This window comes from Aotus nancymaae, unplaced genomic scaffold, assembly GCF_030222135.1.
Source record: "Aotus nancymaae isolate 86718 unplaced genomic scaffold, 86718_ANA_hifiasm-v0.15.2.pri h1tg000064l_1, whole genome shotgun sequence".
NCBI classification, from domain to species: domain Eukaryota; kingdom Metazoa; phylum Chordata; class Mammalia; order Primates; family Aotidae; genus Aotus; species Aotus nancymaae.
In genome coordinates, this window is record NW_026988479.1 from 24,179,758 (window position 1) to 24,205,354 (window position 25,597).

The window sequence follows — 25,597 nt, forward strand, 5'->3', positions numbered from 1 at the left end:
GAGGGTAAAGTTCACTGCTGTCCAGAAACTCAGTTGCTGTGATGAGACCAGAGGCTGGGTGGTTTGACTGTCAGACCACTGTGTCTCCCACTGTCCTGAGCTGTTCCCCCATGCAGTGACTTCTGGAACTGCCTCCTCCTCACTCAGCCTCACCCTTTAAGCCACCAGCCCCCAAAGGTGAACAAACACTTATGAAATATTTCTGGCATTCACCTGGCAGTCTCTCCCATTTTAAACCTGGCTGCTTTTGCAAAACAACTTTCCCTGTTAAAGGTGAGGTAGTATTTGCTGGGATGTGTTCACTCAGTTCCAGGCTGACTCTTCAGACTTACAGGCTTGGTAACTATCTCATTGGTTTCCCCATCACTGATCACCCTTGAAAAAGCTGACTTGTACTAAGTCCTCAGGAAAATGACGTAGAAACTCAGAATACCTGCTCATCAATGTAGACAAGAAGGGTGACTTTCAGATGGACTGTTTCGTAGTGGCCTAGCCAGCATCTGGCCTCTGAAAGGCAATCTAGGTGGAAAGTCAGTCCCTCAGAGAGCAGCCTCAGAACCAGAGGAGCTGGTGACAGGACTTGAATGGGCTCCCCAGTTGCCTTCCTCTGATTGCTAACCAGCCCCCTTCCTGGCCGGTGCATCGTTGCTTTAGCTGATCAGTACATTCAGTGGGTTACTGCAGTTCTGCTGGCCCTGCGAGCCATTTATTCCCTTAGAAGAAACTTTGCCTCTTTCTGCTCTGCCCATCGTGCATTGATTTCAAGCTCCTTACGGGAAAATCTTATTTCTCATATTTCTAAGTCCTTCAGTGGGGGTGGAGCTCACATAATTCAATTGTTCAAACACCTATAAATCTACTTGTTTTTCTATTTTGTCCTACATTTATTTCTCCCTATTATCCAAAAGAATATTCCAAGAGACTTTACGAAATGCCTTGTAAAATCCTGTTGCGTCTCTGTTCAAAAGCCATCAATGCAATTGATCATCTTTGCAGCTGAGTGATGGAGAATTATTACAGTCTTCTCCCATTTTTGTATATGTTTGAGATTTTTTTCTAAATTTTTTTAAACTAGGAAAAGAACCATCCATGGCTTCTCAGTATCCTACAAAACCTAATCTTAAGCTGGATTCAGGCCCTCGTCCGACTGGTCTGAACAATCTTTTCCTGCATTACTTCCCACCACTTCCTACAGACACCACCCCTACTCTAGCTCTAGCCTCCACACAAATATCACTTGCACCTTCCTGCCTCTGTGCTTGGGCTCATTCTGTTCCTTTAGTGTTCAACTCAGATGCTACCTCCTCTGAAAAGTCTCTCATGATCCCTTCCAACTGACAAGTGTCCACCTCACTCACAGTCCTTACTGCTTGCACCGGCTCCGTGGCCCATCACCTATGATATAGGGCTTTTCTTCTATATGATCCTCTCTCTGCAGCATTTTTAGCTCTTTGAAATTCAGGGATTGCTTTTTATTATTCCTACCAGGGAATAGACCCAACCCCTCTTATGGCTATAGTGAGCATAGATTCTAGACTTCAAATCATCCATCCCATTGCCATCCTAAGGTGATTCCAGGTTGGGATTTGGAGCATATGGTCCCCACACTGCTCTTCACCTGGCAAAGAATCGTGCACATAGGAAGTACCCAGGAAATGTTTAACTGAATGATTCTTTTATTACATTCATATTTCCACCAGCTGTTCAGTCTTACGTGAGCCACATGGCACTAAACTTTTCATTCATGTATTGGGAGGATTGTAAACCATCAGTGCTTCTTAGTGTGCATCAGAATCAGCCTAGTGGGGTGGGGGGTGCTGTTCAAATGCAGATGTCCAGTCCCCAGTTCTAGGGAGTCTGATTCAGTCCCAGGCATCTGCATTGTAAGAAGCTTCTGGGGTGATTCTGATGCTAGTGGCCTACTGGCCATTCTTTAAGGAATACTGGCCCCAAAGGCCTGTGAAGTCTGACATTGCTACCATTCTCTGGCCACTCATGACACAGACACCAGCCTTTCCCCCAGTGAGGACCTTCTGCTTGCAGACCCTCCCTGGACTCATCCTGCCCTTGTTTCCCTCCTTGTTTCCCCAAGTATGTGGCTGTGGCCTGGCCCAGTCAGGCTTCTTCTTCAAGAATCAGGAGTACATCTGCACCCAGGACTACCAGCAACTCTATGGCACCCGCTGTGACAGCTGCCGGGACTTCATCACAGGCGAAGTCATCTCAGCCCTGGGCCGCACCTACCACCCCAAGTGCTTCGTGTGCAGCTTGTGCAGGTGAGTGTGTGACCAGCCAGGGCTGAGACCCTCTGCATAAGCCCCCAGGGCAGGGGAAGACCTGGCTTTTTCCCGGAAGTCCTGGGGTTTACAAGGTTTATGCTGGGCATTTAGATTTCTAAAAGGCTCAGGTGTGAAAGGATCTGATTTAAACATTGTAGCATCTGAATCTTTCTTATAAAAATACAATCTGATCTAAAACACTGTTTGTCCTATGATAGAGGCAGAGTAAGGATCTGCATCTCCAAACTCAGCCTCTCAATCCTTCTCAAAAGGCCCCCAAAGAACCCACTGAGTCTCTCAGAACTCAGTTTGGAAACCGTGGACCTGGCCCAGCCTCCCACACCCTCATCCACAGATGGGACTGGGATAGCTGTTTATACCCTTCCTCCATCACCCTAGCACCACCTTGTGCTGTTGGAGTGACGCTGGCAAGTGACCCCCAACTTCTGTAAGCCTCAGCTTCCTGACCAGTAAAATGGAGGCCAAAGCCATTCCAACCTCATTGGGTTTTCTTGAAGATCAATGAGATAATGATACAAAAGCATCAGCTCAGTAACCAGTATGTGAGAGCGTCTGTTTTTATTATTCTTTTCATTATCGTGATGATAGTCATCTACCTCCTCTCAGGAATCTCCAGGGATGGAGAGCTCATCCCTGCCTCCTGCTTCACCCTCCGCATCTCCATCACTTGTTAATTCAGCAAGTGGACATTAAGACTCCACTGAATGCCAAGCAACACATTAAGGAGATGAAAAAATGAAGGAAGCTTGGCCCTGCCCACAAATCCATTAAATTTTAATGGACAACTCTGATTACATCATAAGTAAAGTATGATTAGAGTATATATGTATTTTTTAATTGGGAAAGGAATGTACAAATTAATTATTCTCCCCCATAAAATAACCACCAGTCAGTTACCAGTTAGAAAAACTAGTTAGAATTTCTAGTTGAGACAAATGACAGAGTGTGTAAGAAAACATAATCCCCTCATGGAATTCACTCAGCTACCCAGCTCTTAAAACCTGAGCCCTGAGCCCTGAAATCCCAGACCCATCAGAGGTTAGCACAGAGGGTTCCTATGGTACAAGATTGGGTTTCTTTCAAGTCCCACAGAGATGAGGTGACTCCTGACGATCACGCGATGTCTTTCTACCACAAGCTAGTGGCTGGGCCACCATAAGAACATAGCTCCCCTGACTCTCGCCCCGGTGATGTCTCCATCATGCCACAGTGCTAATACAAGGACAGTGGAGCCCCCACGAGCCGATGTTAGATGCTGTGCTCAGAGTCCTCGTAACAGGCATCCCAACTGCATCGGCAAGAGCAGCTCAACAGTGAGCATGGTGGTGCCGGGGATTCTATATTTGGTTCATGATTTAGTTGAGGAGGCAGAGCATGTACAAATTTGAGACTCCTCAGCTGTGGAAACTGAACAAATCCAGAGGAGGAGAGGAAGAGATTATTTACAGGCTTACACACTTCCTATTGAGAAGGGAGATTTTGAAAAATGCCTGTGTAGTAAAAGGAGGAAATCTTGGTAAGTTTGGGAGGGGAATGAATTCTCGACATATGGGGATAGATCAAATTGGGATGGAAAAAGTCCTTCCAAGAGAGAGAACAAGTATATGAGGAGTCAGTAACCTCTATTTCTTACAGCCGAGACATGTAACCTCAGATAAGCATCATGATCTGCCCAAAATATACAAGCAGCCCAACTGGGCTCCAGTTCTGGAAGCCAGGCCCCTAACTGAGCAGTTTAGTTGTCCTGTCACTACGAACAGCATTTGAATTTGCATGGTGCTCTAGAAGTCAAGCTGTATGTGTTACCAAAGTGCTTTGAGCACATGTGTGATCCACTATGGAATCCCTCAGAAGAGGGTGTGCTGAATTTCTCCCTCATCTCCCTTGTAGGAAGCCTTTCCCCATTGGAGACAAGGTGACCTTCAGTGGTAAAGAATGTGTGTGCCAAACGTGCTCCCAGTCCATGGCCAGCAGTAAGCCCATCAAGATTCGTGGACCAAGCCGTGAGTCCTCCCCACGGGTATTTCCTTGTCCATGGGTGTGATCTCCCTGGGCTCCCCTATCCTAGCACTGCCAACTTCTCCCATGGGCCTGGAGGGTAGTCGGGGAGGTTCTCAACCTGGAGGCCTCCTGCATCATGACCCTATAGGCATGTGGCCCAGACTCACAAGCTTCACAGGCACAATGCAGGGAAGAGAGGCTGCCTGGCCATAAACAGTGGTAGCCAGTGCCACATATCTGCCACATGGTATGTCTCCTCTGGGACAAGCTGAGTTCCTGATCTTATGTCCCACAGATTCCTCAATAGGGCTGATCAAGTGTTTTTTCACCAGTGTCTCTCAATTTTTACCAACTCCACTAATAAGAATTTGTAGACATGACTTACAGAAGAGGTAGTATGGGGTGCCCTGGAAGCAAACCACAAGAGCTGTGTTGTGCCTCTTAGAGTGTTCCATAGACAATCAGCTAGAGAACCATAGTTCCAACAGCTTCACTGTAGGATTTGTAAAAATGCAGATGTCTGAGCTCACCCTGCACCTCTAGGGATAGAACCTAGGAATCAACGTTCCTAGTAAGCTTCCTGGGTGATTCATTTGCTGTTCCTGAGACTCAGAACCACTGTCTAAGGATAAGGGGAGCATCTGTCATACCATGGTGAATATTATATTTTATCACCAACCACAGATTTGGAGGGAAACTGAGGATCAGGAATGCACCTCAGAATGGTCATTCTAATTTGTGGGATGTCCATTCCACTCAAGTGCGCCTAGTGATAAGATGTCTAAATCACTGTTCCCAGATGCCCTTGTCAGGCTGCTGCTGCACATGCCCACACACACATAGACCCAGCCCCCTGGGTCTCAGTCAGCCATGCTAGGCTCCAGTGTTCTTTCATGTTATATGACACTCTCACTGGCCTTGATGAGAGAATCAATGAAAACCCATTAGCCTCCTATGTTGCACTGTGTGGGTGCAGGGTGCTGTTGGCCATGGCACCAGCAGAGTCAGCATGCTGGGCTGCATCCAGCCGGAGAGAGTGAGCAGAGATCACCCCGAGTCAGCAGGGCTCAGCTCCCAGAGGCTCCCCTGGAATGCATCCAGCCATGGTGAGTTGAGGAGAAAGACAGTGGGAAGGCTCCCTCCCTTGCCTGCTCTTCCTTTCAGCCAAATCATATCTATTCCTGGAATGTGCAGAGCCCTTCCTTCGACGTCCTTGATGATGCTCAAGAATGGATTGCTGTACCAACCAGGTTTCTATGTCAAGGTGGCTGAGTGCATACAGTGTTATCCTTCACAGCTCCTTGAAAGCATATCCAGAGTGACAGAAAAACAAGGAGGTTGGGATGTGGGATCACAACCCTGTGGCCAATGCTACTGAGGACCCCAGAGACCGAGGGATCATGTGTGAGGCAGGAGAGGGAGAAGTGAGCCCAAGTCGGGAGGCTGCCAAACTTCTGCATGCTGCAAAGCAGTCATGAAGCCTCCCTGAGACTCAGTTTACCCAGTATGAAAGAGGGGTGGAATTTCCATTCTTCCTCGCAGGAGTGTTGGGGAAAGCAAATGTACTAGTTCAGGAATCAAATTAACACATATTTCAGTGTGTAAAATGCTCTATAAATACAGAGTGAGGGATGATGTTGGCATGGAGGTTAATATAGAAAGCACACCCAAAGAGGTTGAGAAGAAGACTCCTAGGTCTGTTGTTATTTCCCCTGGTTTGGGTTGTGTGTTACTGTGTGCATTTGTGCTACACCCATCACCTACTCTGTTAGGTGGGAGATTTCTTCAGCTGAGTGTGGAAGTCTCACGTATGAGTATGTTTTCAAAGAGAGGCTTCCAAATGTCTCCACCATAATTTGGATGATTAGGAGGTGGAATAAGGTGAGGAAAGAGTGAGTCAAGAGAAGCATATGAGCACATAGGCAGTTTCCAATGGGGGCATACTTAGTTTTATAGCTTATCTTGTTACTCACAAAGTAAAGACATCGGTCCGTGGATCTTCAGTGGTATGTTTCATAGATGTGGTCACTGGTCATGCTGCAAATGCAAAGTAGCTCCTGACTAGACAGGGTGTTGGAAGGTCTTCTCAGCTCCCATGGGACGCAGGAAACCAAAGCCAGATTTAAGAGATTGCTAAGGAAAAGAACATATCATGGAAAAGGAAAAGAAGGACAAAATAGTTGGGTGTTTTTTAAGCTGTAAGTGTGACATTTCATCTCTGGAGAGTAAATACAGCTATTCTGGAAAATCAGGAGCAGTGTCTACTCCAAAGAGACCAAGAAAAATACTCAGGAACTGTCAAGAGGAAATAATTTTGTTACCTACCACAGGAAGAAGAAATGTCTTCTCACCAACCTCACTAAGAAGAATCACCAATGGTAGCAGCAGAAACCCCACCATCACCACCACCACCAGCACCATCACCATCACCACCACAATAACCATCATCATTGCAAACATTGATTGACTGTTACTATTTCCAGACACTGCACAGACCTCAGTGAAAAGAATCAGCAGCAGTCTCAGCAGCAGCACCACCACCAGCATCACCTTCACATCACCACCACCACCACCATCACTAACATCACCACCATTGCCATGACACCACCACCATAACCATTATATCATAACATCACCACCATCACTACCATTGCCATCACCTTCACACCACTACCCTCACCATCATTATCACTAACATCACCAACATTATCATTATCATCACTACTACCATCATCACCACTATCATCACCACTGCTATGTTCACCATCACCACCATCATCATGACCAATACCATCAATGCCACCACCACCATCACCACCACCAACACCACTGTCATCACCAATACAATCACTACCATCATCCCCACCACTGTCACCACCACCTCCATCATTACTACCACAATAACCACCATCATTGCTAATGCTGATTGACTGTTACTGTTGCCAGATACTGCAAAAATCTCATTAAGAACAATCAGAAGCACCATCACCACCACCATCATCATTATCACCTTCTCCACCATCACTACCAACACTCGTGTCTTTACCAATACAATCAGTACCATCACCACCCTCATCACCATCATGACCAACACCACCATCACCATCAATACCATTGTCACCACCAACACAATCACCACCATCACCAGCACTACCATAATCACTATTACTGCTATCACCAGCACCAGTAGCATCAATACCATCACCACCATTATAATTACCACCATCACCACTGTCACCACCATCACCAACAACACTGTCATCACCAACAATACCACCATCACCAAGAATACCACCATCACCATCACCAGCATTAACATCAATTATTACTATTATCAAGCACTTCAGTAAGAGTTTTATACAAAATATTTCATTTAATCATTACAACAATTGGATGAAGGAGATAAGAGTAGTTATTTTATAGATGAGAAAACTGAGACTCAATGAGCATAAATGACTTGTCTGAAGTCACCCAGATAATGAGTAATGGAACTGGAATATGAGACCAGGCAGTCTGGCCTTAGATTCTATTCCCTTAACACCCTGTACCAGAGACATGACTTGCAAATTGGGAAGTGTCTGGTCTTCCTGGATTCATTGCCTAAAACAAGGTAGGGAGCTTGCTATGACTCACAAAACCCACTCATTTTTTCTGATTTAAATAGAATGAATGACACAGTCTAAAAAGGCTAAAAATGGCTGTCTAGCGTCTTTAGGAGGCCTCAGTTTATAACGAAGGGATCCGGGAGGGACAGGTGGTAGCATCATACATTCTGCCAGCTAAAGATTGTAATTTTGGAATAGAGAGGAACATATGGAGGAGTGGACAGCTGGCTCTGCAGACACCAACTTGGAACAGGGTGTGGTTTTCCTGATTCTATTTATTACACCAGACCCACGGGCTCCCGAGTGGCATGCCTGAGACTCCACTTGTGGTCAAGAGTGAAAGGAGGAAAAAGAGAGAGAAAAGGTCCTAATAAATAAGAAGCTGATATAATGGGGAAGCAGCAGTATAACATGAAAAGCAAAGGCACATGGAGAAAACATCCCAGAATTCTCACAGGGAATCAGCAGGCTTCCCTACAACAGCACTATCGCTCCTGACTTCAGAACAGAGATTGAGGAATGCACAGAATGTGGATTAAAAACAGGAGAATGTGAAATAATATGACAACAACCACTTATTTGATACATATGGGCCAAGCATTGTGCTAAGGCCTTACGGGCCTGATTTTAATTAACCTTCACACCAGTGTTATAAGGAAGATATTCAGATGAGCAAGTCTGGACTTAGAAAGCATACGACTCATAAGGGAAGGACCTGGGATTCTCTCCTAGGCCAACTTCCCACCACTCACTCCAACCCTCAGTCCAGCCTCTAACCACTGTGCTGTACTACTCCTACAGTTTAACTCAAGGTGCTAAATTCATCTCAGATGTACCACTGAAACTTGGAGAGATAGGATGCATTACCAGAATGTGGCCATGAAAGGATACAGCTATGCAACAAGTTTTTTTGATGAAGTGGAGAATTGTGCTGTTTGCCAATAACATGTCTATCTCCATGGAATCCACAAGTAAATTTGATCAGTGGATGACTATGTCAAGCAAGAAAAAGTGTAAGGAATAAAGAAGAGAGAAACTATAGTTGTCTTTAATTATTTGAAAGAACTGTCATATGGGAAAAGAGGTAGATTATTCTTGATGCATAAGAATGGGAGCAGTCAGAGTGTTATATAAGAAAACTCAAATACAGACCACAGTTAGTATCACACACACACAAGAAAAAAAAAAACAATGGGAGTAGTCACAGGATTCGAGTCTCAGCTCCATATAAAGAAGACAGTCCTGACAATCATACCTGTCCAAGGGCAGAGTGGACTTCCTCAGTGGGGGTTGACCTGCCCACTACTGGAGGTGATTAAGCAGAGGAGAGGTGCCCACTTGTCAAGAATGCTGTAGATTCCTGCATTGGGTGGGATGTTTGACCAAATACTCTGTGAACTCCAAACCCCTATGGAATTTCTAGGCCCTGTTGGGGAGGCCCATAGAGATACAAGTTCAGTATTAGTGGCCTAGAAAGCTTGAGCAGGTGTCTACAGTCTTGGGTTCCTCTAAAATGAGCTTTGGCAAGTCATTTCAGACCCTTGTCTATCTAGAAAAGAGAAGAGGGTACCTGACCTCTCTAAATTATTGCATTCTGAAGTCTGTAATTATTGGGCAGGGGGTGGAAGTAGACTTACAGACTTAGGAGAAAAGAAAGGAAAAGAGATAAATCTCAATTCTTTATTCTCCTAGCCCCCATCTGAAGGCCTAAGGCTTGAAGCATTTTGCAAGTAGAGACCTTCTGCCCCCAACTTGCACTTAGGGATGTTAGAAAGACACACAACAGCCAAGAGGCATAATACTATGGGAACTGACTCATACAAACACTTCATCAGGGCCCCAGACCCTCCCCACAGCCTGCTGGGCCCACCACCCTTCCTGGATTTGCAGACACATCATCTTTTCTTCTAGGACTGGCTCCCAGCTGGATGTAGGGGCTGTCCAGTCGGGATCCCCCAAATTTACATGCAGTTTCTGCTCTCCTCACTATTCCAAAGTGTGCATTTGTCTTATGGTGCCAACAAGGAAGTTTGTCCTCTGGTCAACTTTGCCCCATGACCCTTTCCTCCTCCAAAGTGGGCCATCCGGTTGGCTAGGCCTGAATTCCCAGCAGTTCCCAAGTGCCTTGGACGTTGGCTCCATTTCCAGACCCTCCCCAGACATTCATTGAGCAACAGGCTGATGCTAGGCTTGGCCCACATCCCGTTGGCCCCAACTCACATTCCAGAGTGACCGTGACAGGGAGTGAGGGCACCTTTCTGGTTTGGGACAGTCTCATTAGACTCTATAATCCTTGCCACCTGAGAAGGCATATGTTTGACGTTTGAATGGGGAAGGGGTAAGCATGGTAATTCTGTTTGTTGCCTGGGTACCATCAGGCCCATTCATTCATACACATTCAGCAAATATGCTTTGAGTTCCTGCTATGAAACTGCTATGCTTTGTGCTAGGCAGAGGAAAAGATTTAACCACAAAATATAAACACAGTCCTTGCCATTGAGTATATAGCCTAAGGGTTTGAAAAATTGTATGCTTAGCCCATCCCCAGAAGCAGTGCTTCTTAAACTTTGAGATCTTGTTAAAATTCAGTAGGTCTGGATGGGGTCTGCAATGCTGTACACTGCCAGCTCCCAGGTGATGCTGACGCTGCAGATGCCAAGGTCATGGAGAGCAGCAGAGCTTAGTTAGCAATTTGAGCAGGGCTGGAAGCAGTGCAGGGTCTGCTTTCAGTGAACAATGTGGTCTTGATGACAAGCAGGGAGGTCTTTCTTTCTTTCCTACACCAAGACCCCTTGTCAAGAGGCCAGGGCTCCAGTGGCCTTTCCTCTCCCCTGGGAGAGCCTCTGGGCATCTGCCATTGTCAGGATGGGAGCAACTATGGGAACACTGGCGTTCAGGGAGGGGTTTCCTCGATGTGGGCCTGAGAGAGCGGGGTCAAAGGGCCCAGGGTGCTTTCCTCAGCAGTGTCCTCTTATCTCTGCAGACTGTGCCGGGTGCAAGGAGGAGATCAAGCACGGCCAGTCACTCCTGGCGCTGGACAAGCAGTGGCACGTCAGCTGCTTCAAGTGCCAGACCTGCAGCGTCATCCTCACCGGGGAGTACATCAGCAAGTGGGTCCCCCCGCTCCCGCCCCAGCTGCCTGGGCCTCTGCATTCTGTGGGTCCTGCCCCATTGGGCCCGTGCCTGCATCTCCAGCATCATCTCCCTTCCTTTCCATCATCTGCTGCACTCCGGCCAAACAGCATCTTTCCCAGCAGTCTCTTTCCCCCATTGGGAGCTCCCGGCAGGTTCCCTCTGCCTGAGACGCCCTGCCCTCCCTGTTCCTCGCACACCTGCTGCCACTTCTCTCCCTTCTGGTCTTGGTCCCCATGCCCTCTCCTCAGGCCATCTTTCATTTATTGCCCATTATGGGCCCTCAGAGTACCTTGTTTGTTTCCTTCACACAGGCTACCACCATTGGTAATTACCTATTTGTCCCTTGTAACTTTGTAATAATGCTAATAATACTAACTACTGTTTATCGAGCTTTAATTATGTAGAAGGAACTCACTACTTTGCATGAAGTATCACTTTAAATCCTCATAACTGCCCCTTTGAAGAATTTATCGCCACTGAATACTCAGACTTGAGGGAGTAAATAACTTGCTCCAATAATAGTATTTAATCTCTGTCTCCACCAGGACAGGGGCTTTGTTTTAATCACTGCTATATCCCCTCTCAATAATATAGTTGCTGAGTGAATTTAGTGGAGAGGAGGTGATGGGTGCATAGAGTTATCTAGAGGGGCCAACCTCCAGTGACCCACACACTGCACTATTAGACAAGTGTCCCCTTGTTGCTGGGCCCCAGTGACCACGTTTATATACTCAAGTACCTGAAAGCAATTATCAGCACAGACCTTTGTCACAGCTTTGACATCATACGACCCCAGACGCTTCTAGGTGCCACTCTCTGGCCGATGTCAGGCAATGGCAAGCACGCAGAGCTGCAACCCACACCTGCTTCTGCTGTCAAGACCTTGCAGTCTAATGCAGGAAACAGATACGCTGCATTCATGAAGAATTGTGACACCAGGGAATGTGTGATCAGAAGCTCAACAAGCTTTATTCTTTAAGATCTATTTGATCCTAAGTGACAGAAAACCCAATCCGGCTCAATTAAAGGCAAAAATAGGAGTTTATTAACTCATAGAAATGGGAAGGCCAGAGGCACACTGGCTTCAGGCATGGATGAATCCAGGGGCTCAAGGATGTCATTAGTACTTCAGAAGTCTCTGCTTTTCTCTAACTTTTGGTCTCTCTCTCTCTCTCCCTCTCTCTCTCTCTCTCTCTCTCTCTCATCTTTCTCTGCTGTCTTCATGGTGGATTAGTTCTCAACCCGGCCCTCCCCAAGTGGTAGCAAAGAAGATAGCCAACAACTCCAGGCTTTCATTCCATCAGTTTACCAAGCCTAGCAGAGAAAGAGGCCTCTTTCCCATGGAACTCCAGCAAAAGTCCCAGGGCTGCCTCTGATTTGGCCACTGTTTGGCCACATGCCCATTCCTGATCAATCACTGGCCCAGAGGATCTGAACCCTAAAGCCAGAGAGCAGCCCTTGGTGACTGACCCACAGGGACCTCAACTGGGACGGGAAGCTTCCAAAGGGAAGCTCCGGATCCGGGTGAGGTACTATTACCAGCAGAAGGGGAAATGAATGCTGGCCAAATAGCAGTTGCCTGTGTCCAAGATAACAAGTAAAGGGCTGTGAATGCTCAGAGAAAAAGAGGATGACTGCTAAGCAGCATGAAGTAGAATCTTGGATCTCTGAGAGTTCCATGGAATGGGGTTAAGATTCGAAAATGCAAAGGAGGCGAGCTTCTAGGCAGAATGGCCAGCCTGGGCAAGACCAGGGCGGTAAGGGAGCGTTGGACGCCTCCAGCCTGTGTAGGAGCTCAAGCATGTGCCTAGGTGAAGCAGGATCCTGGGCTGCATAGGTGAGCTGAGGTCACTTCACCAAGAGCTCTTGATGCCATGCTAGTGGGAGCTTGGCATTCCCCTCCATGCCCACCAAGCAAGGAGTGCCCATAGTACGTTGCCAGCCAGAAGTGCTCGAGTCTGGAAACCTAAATCAGAATTCTCTGGGGACCTAAGGGGTTGTTCAGAGCTTCTCTCAAGGAGGCCCAGCCAGATTGCCCACCACATCTGGTGCCTCTACCGCCTAGCTCTGAGCCCCTTACCTGGCTGCTGGCAGAGTGGCAGGGGCTCAGAGGCATCAGATGCCCAGGGTGGAAGCCCAGTCTGTGTGACTTTGGCAAGGGACTCCACTGCTCAGAATCTCAGTTTCTTCATTTATAAAAATGGAGAGAAGGTAATCTACCCCATAGGGCTGTGTAAGGGCTCAGAGATCTGTGCTTAGCACCTAATAAGTGCCCAGTAAATATTCATTTTACCATCCTCCTCTTTTTAGAATTGTGTATTTCTAATTCCCCAAGGCTTCACCAACGACGGATCCAAAAGAGACCGTGTTGGCATTTATACCCAAATTTTGTTGGCTTTTACATCCACCTTCTGACAAATGACTTTTTCTCCCCGCAGAGCTACCCTCCCGCACCCACAGAGTGAGAACCTGATTTAGCGGGGGTGGAGTTGAAAGGGTTGGGGAGGTGTGTCTCATGGGATCACAAACAAGTCCTTGCCTTGTGGGCACAGTCATACCTCCAGACCCTGGTCGGGCGTGAGTCCTCACTGCTGCTTCTCCTTCAGGAAAATGCTGCCCAGAGTGGGCCCCCAGCAACCTCAACATGGCAACAGCTTCGACATGGAAAAGTGATGTGCCCCTCCTTTAGGGTTCTCAGTGTCTGAGCCGAGTTCTCTTACACTCAGAAGTGAAGGAAATGTTTCTCTCTCCTCAGAGTTCAGACTTGGTCATTAGAGCGAGGCAGGGCCCAGAAGCTAGGCTGAGCTCTCTGATACCTCCAACTATCTTTATATCAGTCCTAAAGAACTGAAAACCAAACGTCCTCCTCAAAGATGCCTCTCCGTGATCATGGCGATTCCTCCAGCTACCATTTGCTGAGTACTCAGTATGGCTGGGCACTGTCCTGAGCCCTAGGGTACCCTAGACCCATCTCCTTTAATCCTCATGACAACCTGGGTGAGAAACTAGACCACCTGGGTTTGAATCCCAGCTCTAGGTCATCCTGAGTGGCCTGAGACAAGATACTTAAGTGCTCTATGCTTGGGTTTCATCACCTACGCAATGGGGATACTAATAAGTCTGACTCGTAGGATTGTCAGAAGGATTAAGTGAAATAATCTGTAAAACACCATCAAAGAGCCCAGCACACACCAGCAGTAAATGTTAGTGGCTATTAGTCATAGGGGGTGGTATACAAATAAGTGATAACAATCTTATCACTGTCCGCTAAGTGATAAGCATTGGGTAAAAATGGAGCACACAGGAGGTGGTCCCAGGAGGCTTCCTGTCATCTACTGGCCTGGGAGCACTGTCGGATGATTCTTTCACTACAGATGAAATTGTTTATTAAAAGAGGAGCCTCGAACTTTGGCTCAGCCACCACGGGCAGCAGGTCCTGAATCTAACTGCCATGTGACACCCTCTCTGATCCTCCCTAACTTCCTCACCCTGTGTGAACTTCTTCTTGCAGGGATGGTGTTCCATACTGTGAAGCCGACTACCACTCCCAGTTTGGCATTAAATGTGAGACTTGTGACCGATACATCAGTGGCAGAGTCTTGGAGGTGAGTGGGTATAAGCAACCGTGAAGATGTGGCAGGGTGACCTTTGCCTCCAAAAAGTCATCACAGAAGGAGAAAGTCACCCCACAGCTTTTTTCCGTAGCCTCTACCTCCTCCAACTTTGCTTGCTACGTGACCTTGAGCAGATAATCTTGCTGAGATCTCTGGGAAACCCCAAAATGAGAAGGTGGACAAAATTCTTCCTGGTTCAAAAAATGCTGTACTGGGAAAATCAGTTGCATCTTTGATTCGGACCCAGACAGATTTCTAGAGAGTGACATTAAGATTTTCCTCCCAGCCCTGCCAGAGGATGGAAGTCTTTTTTATTTTTTTTTTAGTATTTGGTAATGTGCTGATATAAGAGCCAGCTTGTCTAGCAGCTTGCTCCCTAAGCCCTTCTTTGGTGGGTCTGTCACCATGGCAACACCTCTCCCCAGCCTTTGATGCATGACTCCTGCAGGAACAGACAACCTGCAGCACCCTTGCTGAGGCCCTGCTGAGCCCCTGTGCACTTGTCTTTCTGGCCTTTCTTCCTATACCCTGTGGGCCTGAAAGCTATCTTCCTATACTTTGGGACCACCCACCTTGAAGAATTAGAAACAGGGAAGGACTCAGTGGAAAGGAAAAATAATAGCCTAACAGGAATAATTTAGTTCTAATATTGACTCTACTGCTAACTCCTGCTCAGATTTTGGGTAGTTATCTTTGCTTTTCAAGGCCTCCATTTTTCCATCTGACAATAGCTGGAGGATCAGATTGGGTCAGGTATTGTAAGCAGAATGATTATTTCTGCCAAATCTGGCCAGTTGGTTGTGGTTACCATGAGTGCTTTGTTGAGAACAATTCTGCAGCCACATGTGGACTCAGCAGGAGGGAATGTAGCAACCAGGAAGGAACTTTCTGAGGACGTGTAGTGAAGCAGAACCCTGAGGATGAAAGAGCCATCCCTGAAGGGCCCTGAGGTGGGAAGAGATATAGGAAGAATGAGCTTTACCCATTCAAAGAACAGAGAACCCACACGTGGCTGCAGATTTTTTCTCAACACAGCACTCATGGTAACCACAACCAAGATGCCAGATCTGGCTAAATTAATGATTCTGCTCACAATAGCTGACCCAGTCTGCCAATGTGGTTGAATTCTTTAAGTTGAGGGTAGGGAAAGATGAAATACAGTAGGATATCATATATGGCATACCATGTAGGGCTTTGTAAACCATGTTTAGAAGTTTAGATTTTAAACTCAGTGCAATGGAAAGCCATTGGAGAGTTTGAAAGTGAGGACTAACATGATAAGATCATGTTTTTAAAAAGATTTCTCTGATTATTATGTGGAGAATTGACAGAGAGAGTCAGAGCCAATGAGATAAACAAATGCACAGAGCTGGGAAACTATTCAGCATCTCCAGAAGTTCGATGCAGAGGACAAGGCTGAGTCCAGGAAGGGTTGTTGGGGGTGGGTTTCTGAGGGCCTGGGATACCAGGGTGGAGTTTGCATGTGACTCACTGGGCAAGGGAGCATTGTGGAAAGACTGGGCAGGAATGTCCTGGTTAGAGCTGGGCTTCCGGGAGGAGGACGTGATAATGTACACAGGCTACATTTGAAGGAAGGAAGCTAGAAGGGACAAGTGAGGAGGCCCCTGCATGGCGCAGGCAGGAAGGACTTAGGAGGTACAGTAGCAATGAAGAGGGCAGCCACCCTTGTGCCCAGCCCTATGGAAGTAGAATTTTAATCACTCTTCAACTGAGGGGTAGCATGTGGAGATGGGGATTGAAGGAGAAGCAGCTGAAAGTTGCACCAAAGAATTACCTATTTCTGGGGAATAGGAAGCCTGGTGTCATCAGCAGAACTGGGGACAGCAGGGATAAAGCTGACCTGGCAGAAACGTGGTGAGTGCCAGTTAGGATGAGTTGTGATTGACATCCCAGGAGTCAGAATACGAATCAGAGGCTGGGAATGGTGGCTCTCACCTGTAATCCCAGCACTTTGGGAGGCCAAGATAGGACAATCACTTGAGTCCAGGAGTTCAAGACCAGCCTAGGTAATATAGTGAGACTTCATCTCTACAAAAAATAAACAAAATTAGCAAGGCATGGTGGTGCACACTTGTAGTACTAACCACTCCGGAGGATTGCTTGAGCCTGAGAGGTGGAGGGTGCAAGGAGTCAAAATTGTACCACTGCACTCCAGCCTGGACAACAGAGCAAGACCCTATCCCAGGCAAGTAAAAGGAGAAAAGGAGAGAAATATGGATCAGAGCTCAGGAACAAAGCTCAGGCCTGGAGGAGCCAAACTGAAAAACACAAGGCTTTGAATAATAGCACCACCGGAGTCCTCGGGATTTCCAAGACAGAGGAAAGGAAAGAGGCTGACACCAAACTTGGCGAGTAGCTGCTTACAGTGAAAGCAACTCAGAAAGAGGCTGAGGAGGTAGCAGAGGAAGACGTGGGAGGAGAATTGAGGATTCAGTGAATGGACAGAGCTTCAGAAAACATGGCAAGGTCAGAATGTTGGTCAAACTCCGTAGAGCAGTGAAGGACTACACAGGCTGTGGAAAAGCTGCTGGATGTGGGAAAGGTCACCTTCAGAAGTCGTTTGTTGGTTCTGCAGAACTGTGGGGAAGAGGCATCCAGAGTGTAGTGGGTTGAAGGGTCAATGGGGTGGGAGATACCACAAAAGCAGACTTTTCTTTCCGGAAAGAAAGAACTTAGATTACAGACAGGGACACAGATGGGAATTTGTTCAGCATTTCCAAGCTGCTTTGAAATCCTGTTGGTGGCGGCTGCTGTTTCCCCGAGAGTTACCGCTGTTTAGCATTGTGGTGGACTGTTCCTCCCAGGCAGCTGTTGTGACTGAGTTTCCATTGATTCCATTTCTAGGAGGCTCCATTAGCATCTTGGACATATTGATTTTTTTTCTTAGAGCTGGAGGAGACTTTTAGCAATCACCTAGTTCAACCTCTTCATTTTACAGATGAGAAAAGCGAGACCAAGACATGCAGTGTTTTTCCAAGGTCACAAGCAGTATTTCTGGTAGAGACACAGCTAAAATCTAGGACTCCAGGCTCCTGTATCCACACTGATGCCCACGGCTCTCAGCCACTCAGGGGTCTTTGAGGCGGCATGATGTCAGGAAATAGACGTGGCTGCAGTCAGACTTGAACTTAGATTTTACCACTTCTTTCCACAAAGCCGTAAGCAAGATATTTCCTCTTAGTCTGTATCTATCAATAGACAGTACTACTGTCATTTAATTCCTAGTGAATATGTTAGTCACGACCTTTTGGGCTGCAACAGAAAGGAAATTTGTCAGCTCCTATAACAAACAGCCCAGGAGCTGGATGTAGTGCTTAAGCAAAATCTCCAGCCATCTTGGCTTACTTTCTTCCAGGTTGAGTTTATTCTCAGGAGGGTGTTCTTGGTGGTGGAGAAGTTGGACACCAGTTGCCCCAGGCTTAGATTCTATCAGCCAGTTTCCCCAGTGGAAAACCAGCTTCTCTTTTCTAATAGCTCAGCAAGCATTCTGGGACTGACTCTCATTGGACAGTCTCAGGCCCATCCCTGGACTGATAATTATCCCCACAAAGTTTGAATATGCTCATTGGTGGGGTCAGCACTACTTAACCCTGTGGACTGGTATGGAGGAGAGGTAGTCCCGCAAGGAAAGGCTTAGGGCTGTTTCTGGAAGAAGGAGGAAAGAATGTTGGTCAGGCAGGAACAACGGTCGCCCAAGGCAGAGCCCAGCACATCGTCTGACACACTGCAGGCATTTAATTAAATTGTTTCTCCTTCTCTTCTCATCCTGTCCCTTCCCGTCGCCTCCCTAGGTCACCCTATGATCCCTTCCTCAGTGACAGAGCTCAGTGTGCTGTCAGCCTCACTCCTTCCATCCTTGTCTGTTTCCTCACCAAAAAGGACCACAACCTGGTTTACTTGCTACATTTTCAAACCTGCTTTGCCATTTTCAGTCCTCTCAAATAGGGCTGTGTTTTGAGGGTACCAGTTTTTTGCCATTTTTCTTTACTATTTTCCTGATTTCGGTTCGTTAATAGACAAAATAGTTCATCTTAGCTAGCGGACGTGGCTTTTTCTTACTCTGGGTGCAGCCTGCCTAATAGCCTCCCTTTGCTCAAACTGCTTTTAATACCATCCAAGACTGGGGGTGCCGAGATGGGCACAAAGCTGGGGCGTCTCATCTCTTTCAGCTGGGGTGAGGTAGTAGGGCATGACATTTAGGAAAATGCTAAGCTTCAGTTTTGCCAAGGCACTGTCGCCACACTGGAAAACAGGTCTATAATCGAAATGATAAAGAGACACAGAGTAGGAAGAGGCTGCTAATTAAACCGATTATCCTTGTCATGGTACAAAAGAATCAGTCCCACAACATTCCAGCTTGGGAAAATAGCAGGCTCATTCCAAAGTTTGAACATATTTGCTTTGATGATGACAAGCACACTTTCTCATTGGTGCGAGGCCATGTAAACAACCAAACGGGAGGAAAAAGAGGATATTGGAGATTTTTTTTCTTTTTGTAAAAGTTGGCCTTTCCCACATTCTTGCTAAGTTTTTAGAACAGAGGGAATATCTCAAGAATAGGCAAGCCCATTCCAACAGTCTTCCACTCTCACCCCCCACAAAAAAAAATAGATCTTCTGATGCAACTATAATTTTTGAATTGGAAGGAACCTGTTAGCATCAGATCAAGTAATGTCTTGGACAGGGACCTTTAAGAACTCCTAATAGCCATCAGTTTCCCCTGGGCATTACCTTCCCCCGAAGAAAACCCTGCCCTGACATTGCAAAATATTTCTTCAAACAAGGCCCACTTTCCAACCCAATGGCTGCACCAAGCTCCTGCATATACAAATGCTGGAGCCGCCACTGAGGGCCCTTTTACAACAAGCCCTCTTGGCTGGGATTTTGATGTCAGAATTGTGACTCCAGAAGCGAGTGCTGAGCTGGTGACTGGCTCACACAGATCCCAGCCGAACACTGCTGCTGGCTTGCGGTGAACCCTTGAGGCGCAACCTTCTCTGAGGCTGTTTCTTCGCCCGATGGAAGTCTTTGCAGCTGCAAATTGTTTTCATTTTTAATATAAATACTGATGGGGAAGGAAAGTGAAAATGGGGAAGGGGACTCACCAAAGCCACATTGGGGTGAGCTGGGGTAGGGCTGGACACACCCAGGTGCAATAGTCACGGGGCTGGCCTGGGGGCCCTGGGCTCCGCAGTGGGTCCTAAATCATCCATTGAGCCCTAAAAATCTGTTGTTTACATGCCAGCCTCACAATTTTTGCCACGTCTGTGAACCTCGTGTGCTCATTCTTCCATAATACTTTCAGTTGTCTTGAAGTTGGCTCTCTTATATGTAAGAAACTTATATGCAGCGTAACAGGAAAGCCAGTATCACTTGCCATATTGCAGGTAACCTGAAAATAAATAGAGCTCTAGCTAGATTCAATTGCATTTGAAGGTTCCAAGCCTCACACCTGTTCACATTCTTTAAAAGGAAGATCGGTAAGTTTTGGATAGATGTTAAAGACACACAAGCACCAAACTAGTACTTCTTCCTTGACAAAATCAGAAGAATGTATAGAGGACTGAAAGGATCATTGTTTTCCATTGGTCCAATGTTATTAAATCCCAAGTTCATGTACCACTTAAAATCATTTCATATACCATTAGTGGTAAGTGAATTTCACTTGGGGAGATGCTGGGATGTCCTCAAAGCAAGCCTGTTTCCTCCTCTGGAAATGAGGAAGTTGGACCAGTGGCCTCTGAAGGGCCCTTCCCAGTGCCAGAATAGAAGTGCAGGTGTTCAGGGAAGTCCCCTGAACTGCCATCAGGGACCCATGGAGTGAATCATGAAGCTTCCTGAGTGGACTTTTAGATGGTTGTGGACTCCCCTGGGTAGCTCCAACCAACTTTAGGGCCATGAAGATGCGAGCAACACTAATGTACCCAGGAAAGATTCAAACCCAGTCTGCCCCACTAGACAGCAGCCCCGACTCTGACCTCCTGTTTCATCTCTTCATTTCCATAGGCAGGAGGGAAGCACTACCACCCAACCTGTGCCAGGTGTGTACGCTGCCACCAGATGTTCACCGAAGGAGAGGAGATGTACCTCACAGGTAAGCAAATCTGACCCTCTGCAAGGCCTTCCGATCTGCTCATGAGTGGAAAGCAGTTACAGCCTCCTTCAGGTTCAGCGTTATCTTGGATCTTGGCTTGTCCTCAGAATTGCAACTAATTAGCCCCTCTCTGGGTGGATCAGGAAGGTTGCCGGTGTAGCTAATATGAAGTGACATGTAATCTGCCTTCAGTCTCTGTGCACCTCCACCCACTGCCCAGCTGGCCTGCTTCCTTGGCAGCACTCTGAGCAGACTCTTCTGGCTCTGCCCTGGGGTGGGAAGCTGAGCTACACAGGGCCAAGGGGTCAGAGAACCTCAGAGGAATGCCTGGGTTGCAAAGTGTCTATAGCATCACAGCCTCGACTCCACCTCCTTCTCCCCACATCTCAGAGCATCACACTAGGCTGCTTCCCAGGGACTCTCAGAATGTACAGAGGAATGAGGAGTGCCAGTCATCTCCACAAAGCTAACTAGGGCCGCTTTCCCTTGGCTGCTTCCCAGCCGTCTTGCCCCAGGATTCTTACAACAGCCTCCTAATTACTCTCCAGATTCTGCTCAGTCCTCTACCCTCTGCCCAGGCCACCATCTAAGGGCATCACGTGCTCTTAACACCATCCTGCTCTTCAGGGCCCCTCCCTGTCTGCCTATTTCGCTACAAACACTTGTCTAGCATTTAAAATCTTGCCGACATACCAGACTTCTTTTGTAGCCTTGAACATAGCCGACACCTAAGCTGCCAAAGCCAACTTTAGATCATTTATTCATCCACTCAACGACTGTTTCTTGAGCACTGCCATGTACAGGCTGCGTTAGCATCCATGGGAGTCCCACCCATCCCTACAGTCCCCTGGGGGAGAAGGGCATTAATCTATAATCACACAAATAAACATCAGCTGTGGTAAGTGTCATGAAGGAGAGAAGTGTGGGGCTTCGAAAGCACATAACCGGGTAGGAGGAGTATCCAGGAGGGCTCCCTGAAGAAGGGCCAGGAGCTGATCCAGATCATGAATGGGTGTTAACTGGTGGTGTAGTTCAACCAGGCTGCTGTAACCTGAGCAGACTGATGTACTATAGATAGGGCAGCTTATAAACAGAAATGTATTTCTCACAGTTCTGGAAGTTGGGAAGTCCAAGATCAAGGGTCCCGTAGGTTTGGTGTTTGATGTAAGCCCACCTTCTCAGAGACAGCACCTTCTCTCTGTGTCCCCACATAGTGGAAGGGTCAAGGCAGCTCTCTGGGGCCTCTTTTATAAGGGCACTGATCTCATGACCTAATCCCCTCCCAAAAAGCCCTACCTTCTAAGACCATCACCTTAGGGGTTAGAATTTCAACATACGAATGTGAGGGTCACACGAATATTCAGATCATAGCAACTGAACAAAAAGTGGAATAGGATACAGCAAACTGAGAAGACAGAGCCTGTGAGACTGAGGTGGGTGAAGAAACAGCGAGTGCATGAGGGCGAGAGGAGCCTGTGTGGCTGGGGTGCAGATGGATGTGAAATGCAGCTGGGAGGCGAACTGGGCAGACACACTGGACCTTGTGGTGAGACTTTGTTTGGCCTTGAAAAGAGCTCACAGCCCTTCCCCTTGCCTTCCTGTGTCCTCCTTTGGAAATCCTATCATTTGAGGCCCAGTTCAGTCACTACATGCTTCATAGATACCCCAGATTCCCCCAACCCCACCCACAATTTAACACAGTCTCCTCTCCCCGCATCCCCACAGCCCTCTGTCTGCCCCTGGTCCCCTCCAGCTTGTATGAGAGTTGTTGACCTCCTCCCTGAGGTCCTGTGCTCCTGGCACTGGTCCCTCAGCCCTGACACCGGCCCATGCGTACTCCCTCCACAGGTGAGTATCATTGGTGGAATCACTGTGATTGGATAGCCGTCTTGAGAAGGAATGAGGGCCCTTCCTCCAGGTAGATCTAAGGCCGGGGCAGCAGTTACAGGGAGCATGTCAGTATCATCTTGTCCTAGCCACAATGCCCACAGCCATGAGTTCCCTCAAGATGCAGTCAGTCACCTGTGCCTAGAGCCTAGTTCCTCAGCATCAGCACAGGTGACACTCTGGGCTTTCCTGTGCATTATAGGGTATTTGGTAGCATCCTTGGTCTCTACCCACTAGATGCCAACAATGTGCTTCTTCCCACTGACAATTGAAAATGTCTCAGATATTGCCATATGTCCCCAGGGAGTCAAAATCCTCCTCAGTGGAGAACCACTGGCCTAAAGCTACTCAATAGAAACTTATGCCATCTGCTAAGAATCCTGGAGCAGGAATTCCTATATTGGATTAAACAAAGTGACCATTTCTGAGATGAGATGCAGTCTACTTACTTTATGAACTGATGCTGGAGGGGAAAGGATCCCAGAGTCACTCTAAACTGTAAAGTGCAACCCTCATTGTAGAGATGGGGAAAACAGACCCAGAGTAGAAAGAGACTTGTATGAGAACAGGAGCGTGTAGGGGCAGAGCAGGGCCTGGCCTTGTGACCCCCCTCCAGGGCTCTTTCCACTTTACCCCTGGGACCCAGGCCCTGCCTGATACTCAGGTCCCTGCCCCTACCTGTGCACAGTAATTCCTCGTTGCTGGGGTTCCTGGGTGATTCCTGCTGCAGGACCCAGTGTTACGAGGTTCGGCAACCTGCACCATGCCTTCACCCTGACTGCCACGGGAACCTGGAGTTTGCACTTGATTTGGAAACTTGTTGCATGATATTCCTCTCCCGCTTCCCTAGTGAGCACACCTCCTAGTATTTAAACTGCCCTCCCATTCTCATCCCTACCTGGATATCACTAGAATAAACCACGTCTTTGCCTCCCTGCCTGAATTCCTAATCCTAATCTTTCCCCGTTTGGTGCTTTGACCCAGAGGCCTCAGGGGCGATCCTGGCTCCACTGATTACTAAGTTTTTGACCTTGGGCAAGTCTAATAACTCTCTGAGCCTTGGCTACCTAATGTGTAAAATAGGCCAGGAACAGTCGCTATGAGATATGGGTGTAATAATTTCCTGACAACTAGGAAGCTCCCAGTTCACTGATTTAACAAATATCTGTTGAGCATCTACTGTGTCCCTGCTGCCATTCTCACAACTGAAGATGTGGCAGTGAGCAAATCAGACAAAGCCCCTGCCCTCATGGAGCTCACAGCCTCACTGGTTGGTGTCTTCACTCGTCGAACTTCACACAGGTGCTGAAAGAGTTAAGCAATGAAGTAAAGTGAACAGCTTTGTGATCCTGAGAGAGTATGCACCATTAAACCCAATGTGGAAATGCCTCCAGGAGGTGGGAGATATTCTTGGTAATGAAGACAGGCCTGTCACCCTCTCATTATTATCCCATCCCTCTCCTCCAGGCTCCTGGGAGAGTGGGAGTAATTGCAGGGCGTTCAAGGACCTGCCTCAAAGGATGCTAAGAGATCCTGGAATGAGGGGGACCAGGCCAAGCAGTGCTAGAGTCATGCTCTCTTGGGCTGTGGGTGTCTTGTGGGGGTTCTGCTACCACTGAAATGTGGACTTTGGACACCCTTACCAAATGAGGGCACCAGCACTCAATATGATATCCCCTAGAAGTGACAAGATGCTCCTGGGCAGCTCAGGAGTGTAAAGAAATGGCTGAGAGCCAGGATTCCTGGGTTCAAGCATCAGCAATTCCACTAATAGGCTGTGACCTTGAGAAATGACTTCCTTCTCCAGATCTCTTCCTTCACCTGTAAAATGAGGATAACATCACTGTCTTTCATTGATCCACTCAAGTTGCCAGGCTCTCTGCTACATGTTGGACATTCAGAGATGAGCAAGGCAGGCGTGCTTGCTGCCCTGGTGGAGTTCACACCAGAGAAACTGACAGTGCCAAATAGAAGCGTCAACATTCAATGACAAGCTGTAACAAGTGCCGCAAAGAGAAAGTTTTGGAACAATGGGCATGTGTTATAAAATCCCCTACTCTAGTCTGGGAAGCCAGGGAAGGTGCCCATAATAAAAGGGATATTTCAAGCCAAGACCTTGAAAATGAGTAGGAGGTGGGAGGGTGAAAAGGGCGGGAAGATTGAGGAGGCAGCGAGAATTTCGAGTGCAAAGGTCCTCCCTGGGTGGGTGGAAGCATTACAAGGTGGAGAAACTGAGGCAGGCCCACTTACCTGAGCCTATACCACAAGGTTCTCATGAACGTTAGAGGAGAGAGTGAATGTGAAGGCACTGAGGAATCCATAAAGCAACTTATATAAGAGAGAGAGAGAGTGTCGGGATGCCTGCAAAGCTTACAAACCCAGCCTTGTCAGTTCTGGAGCTGGAAACAGCATGGTACTGGCAAATGGTCCTTGGGAGATTCTTTGGGTGAGTTTGTTTGTGTTTTAATTGCTATGTGATGGCTTTCTGATGGGCTCTAATTGGGAGAAGTCTGACGTTTGTCTGGTGGAGAACTTCTGGGGCCCCAGGAGACAAGAGCAAGTTTTATTCGTTTTAAGTTCTGTTGTGTATTCAATCTTTTAACTGTTTTTGTAAAGATGCCAAATATCTAATCTGTTTGTTATCCAAACCCTTCATTTGGGCTTCACCAGGAAATTAGGTCACTGATTTTGTGCAGCAAAATAATGGCCAAAACGCTGCAGGTTCAGGCCAAAACTTATACTGAAATCTCAAAGGTTGCAGTTACAGGATCAGTGAGAGGTTTTTAAAATCCCGAATGTGATTCATGAGATAAATTTTGTTCTCGTTCTAAATGTGCCTGTACCCAGGAAAAGAGAAAAAATAGATTCTTCTTCTCCCCTTCTGTCTACACCAAATACCCCCCGTTCTAAGACCTGAGACAATAACCCTGGAATTATGCA

The 25,597-nt window shown here is 47.3% G+C and overlaps 1 protein-coding gene across 3 annotated transcripts in view; it reads left to right on the plus strand.

The window, feature by feature from the left end:
* The window catches only part of ABLIM3 (actin binding LIM protein family member 3), a 119,239-nt gene that overhangs the window by 55,762 nt on the left and 37,880 nt on the right, over positions 1-25,597 (plus strand). For all 3 annotated transcript variants that reach the window (XR_010338785.1, XR_010338786.1, XM_012454416.3), the window contains 5 exons: positions 2,093-2,276; positions 4,191-4,303; positions 10,890-11,016; positions 14,553-14,646; positions 20,683-20,770. Coding sequence is in view for 1 of the 3 variants with exons in the window: in XM_012454416.3 (XP_012309839.1) it covers positions 2,093-2,276; positions 4,191-4,303; positions 10,890-11,016; positions 14,553-14,646; positions 20,683-20,770 (606 nt within the window). In the remaining 2 variants the exon portion in view is untranslated. The remainder of the gene's footprint in view (positions 1-2,092; positions 2,277-4,190; positions 4,304-10,889; positions 11,017-14,552; positions 14,647-20,682; positions 20,771-25,597) is intronic.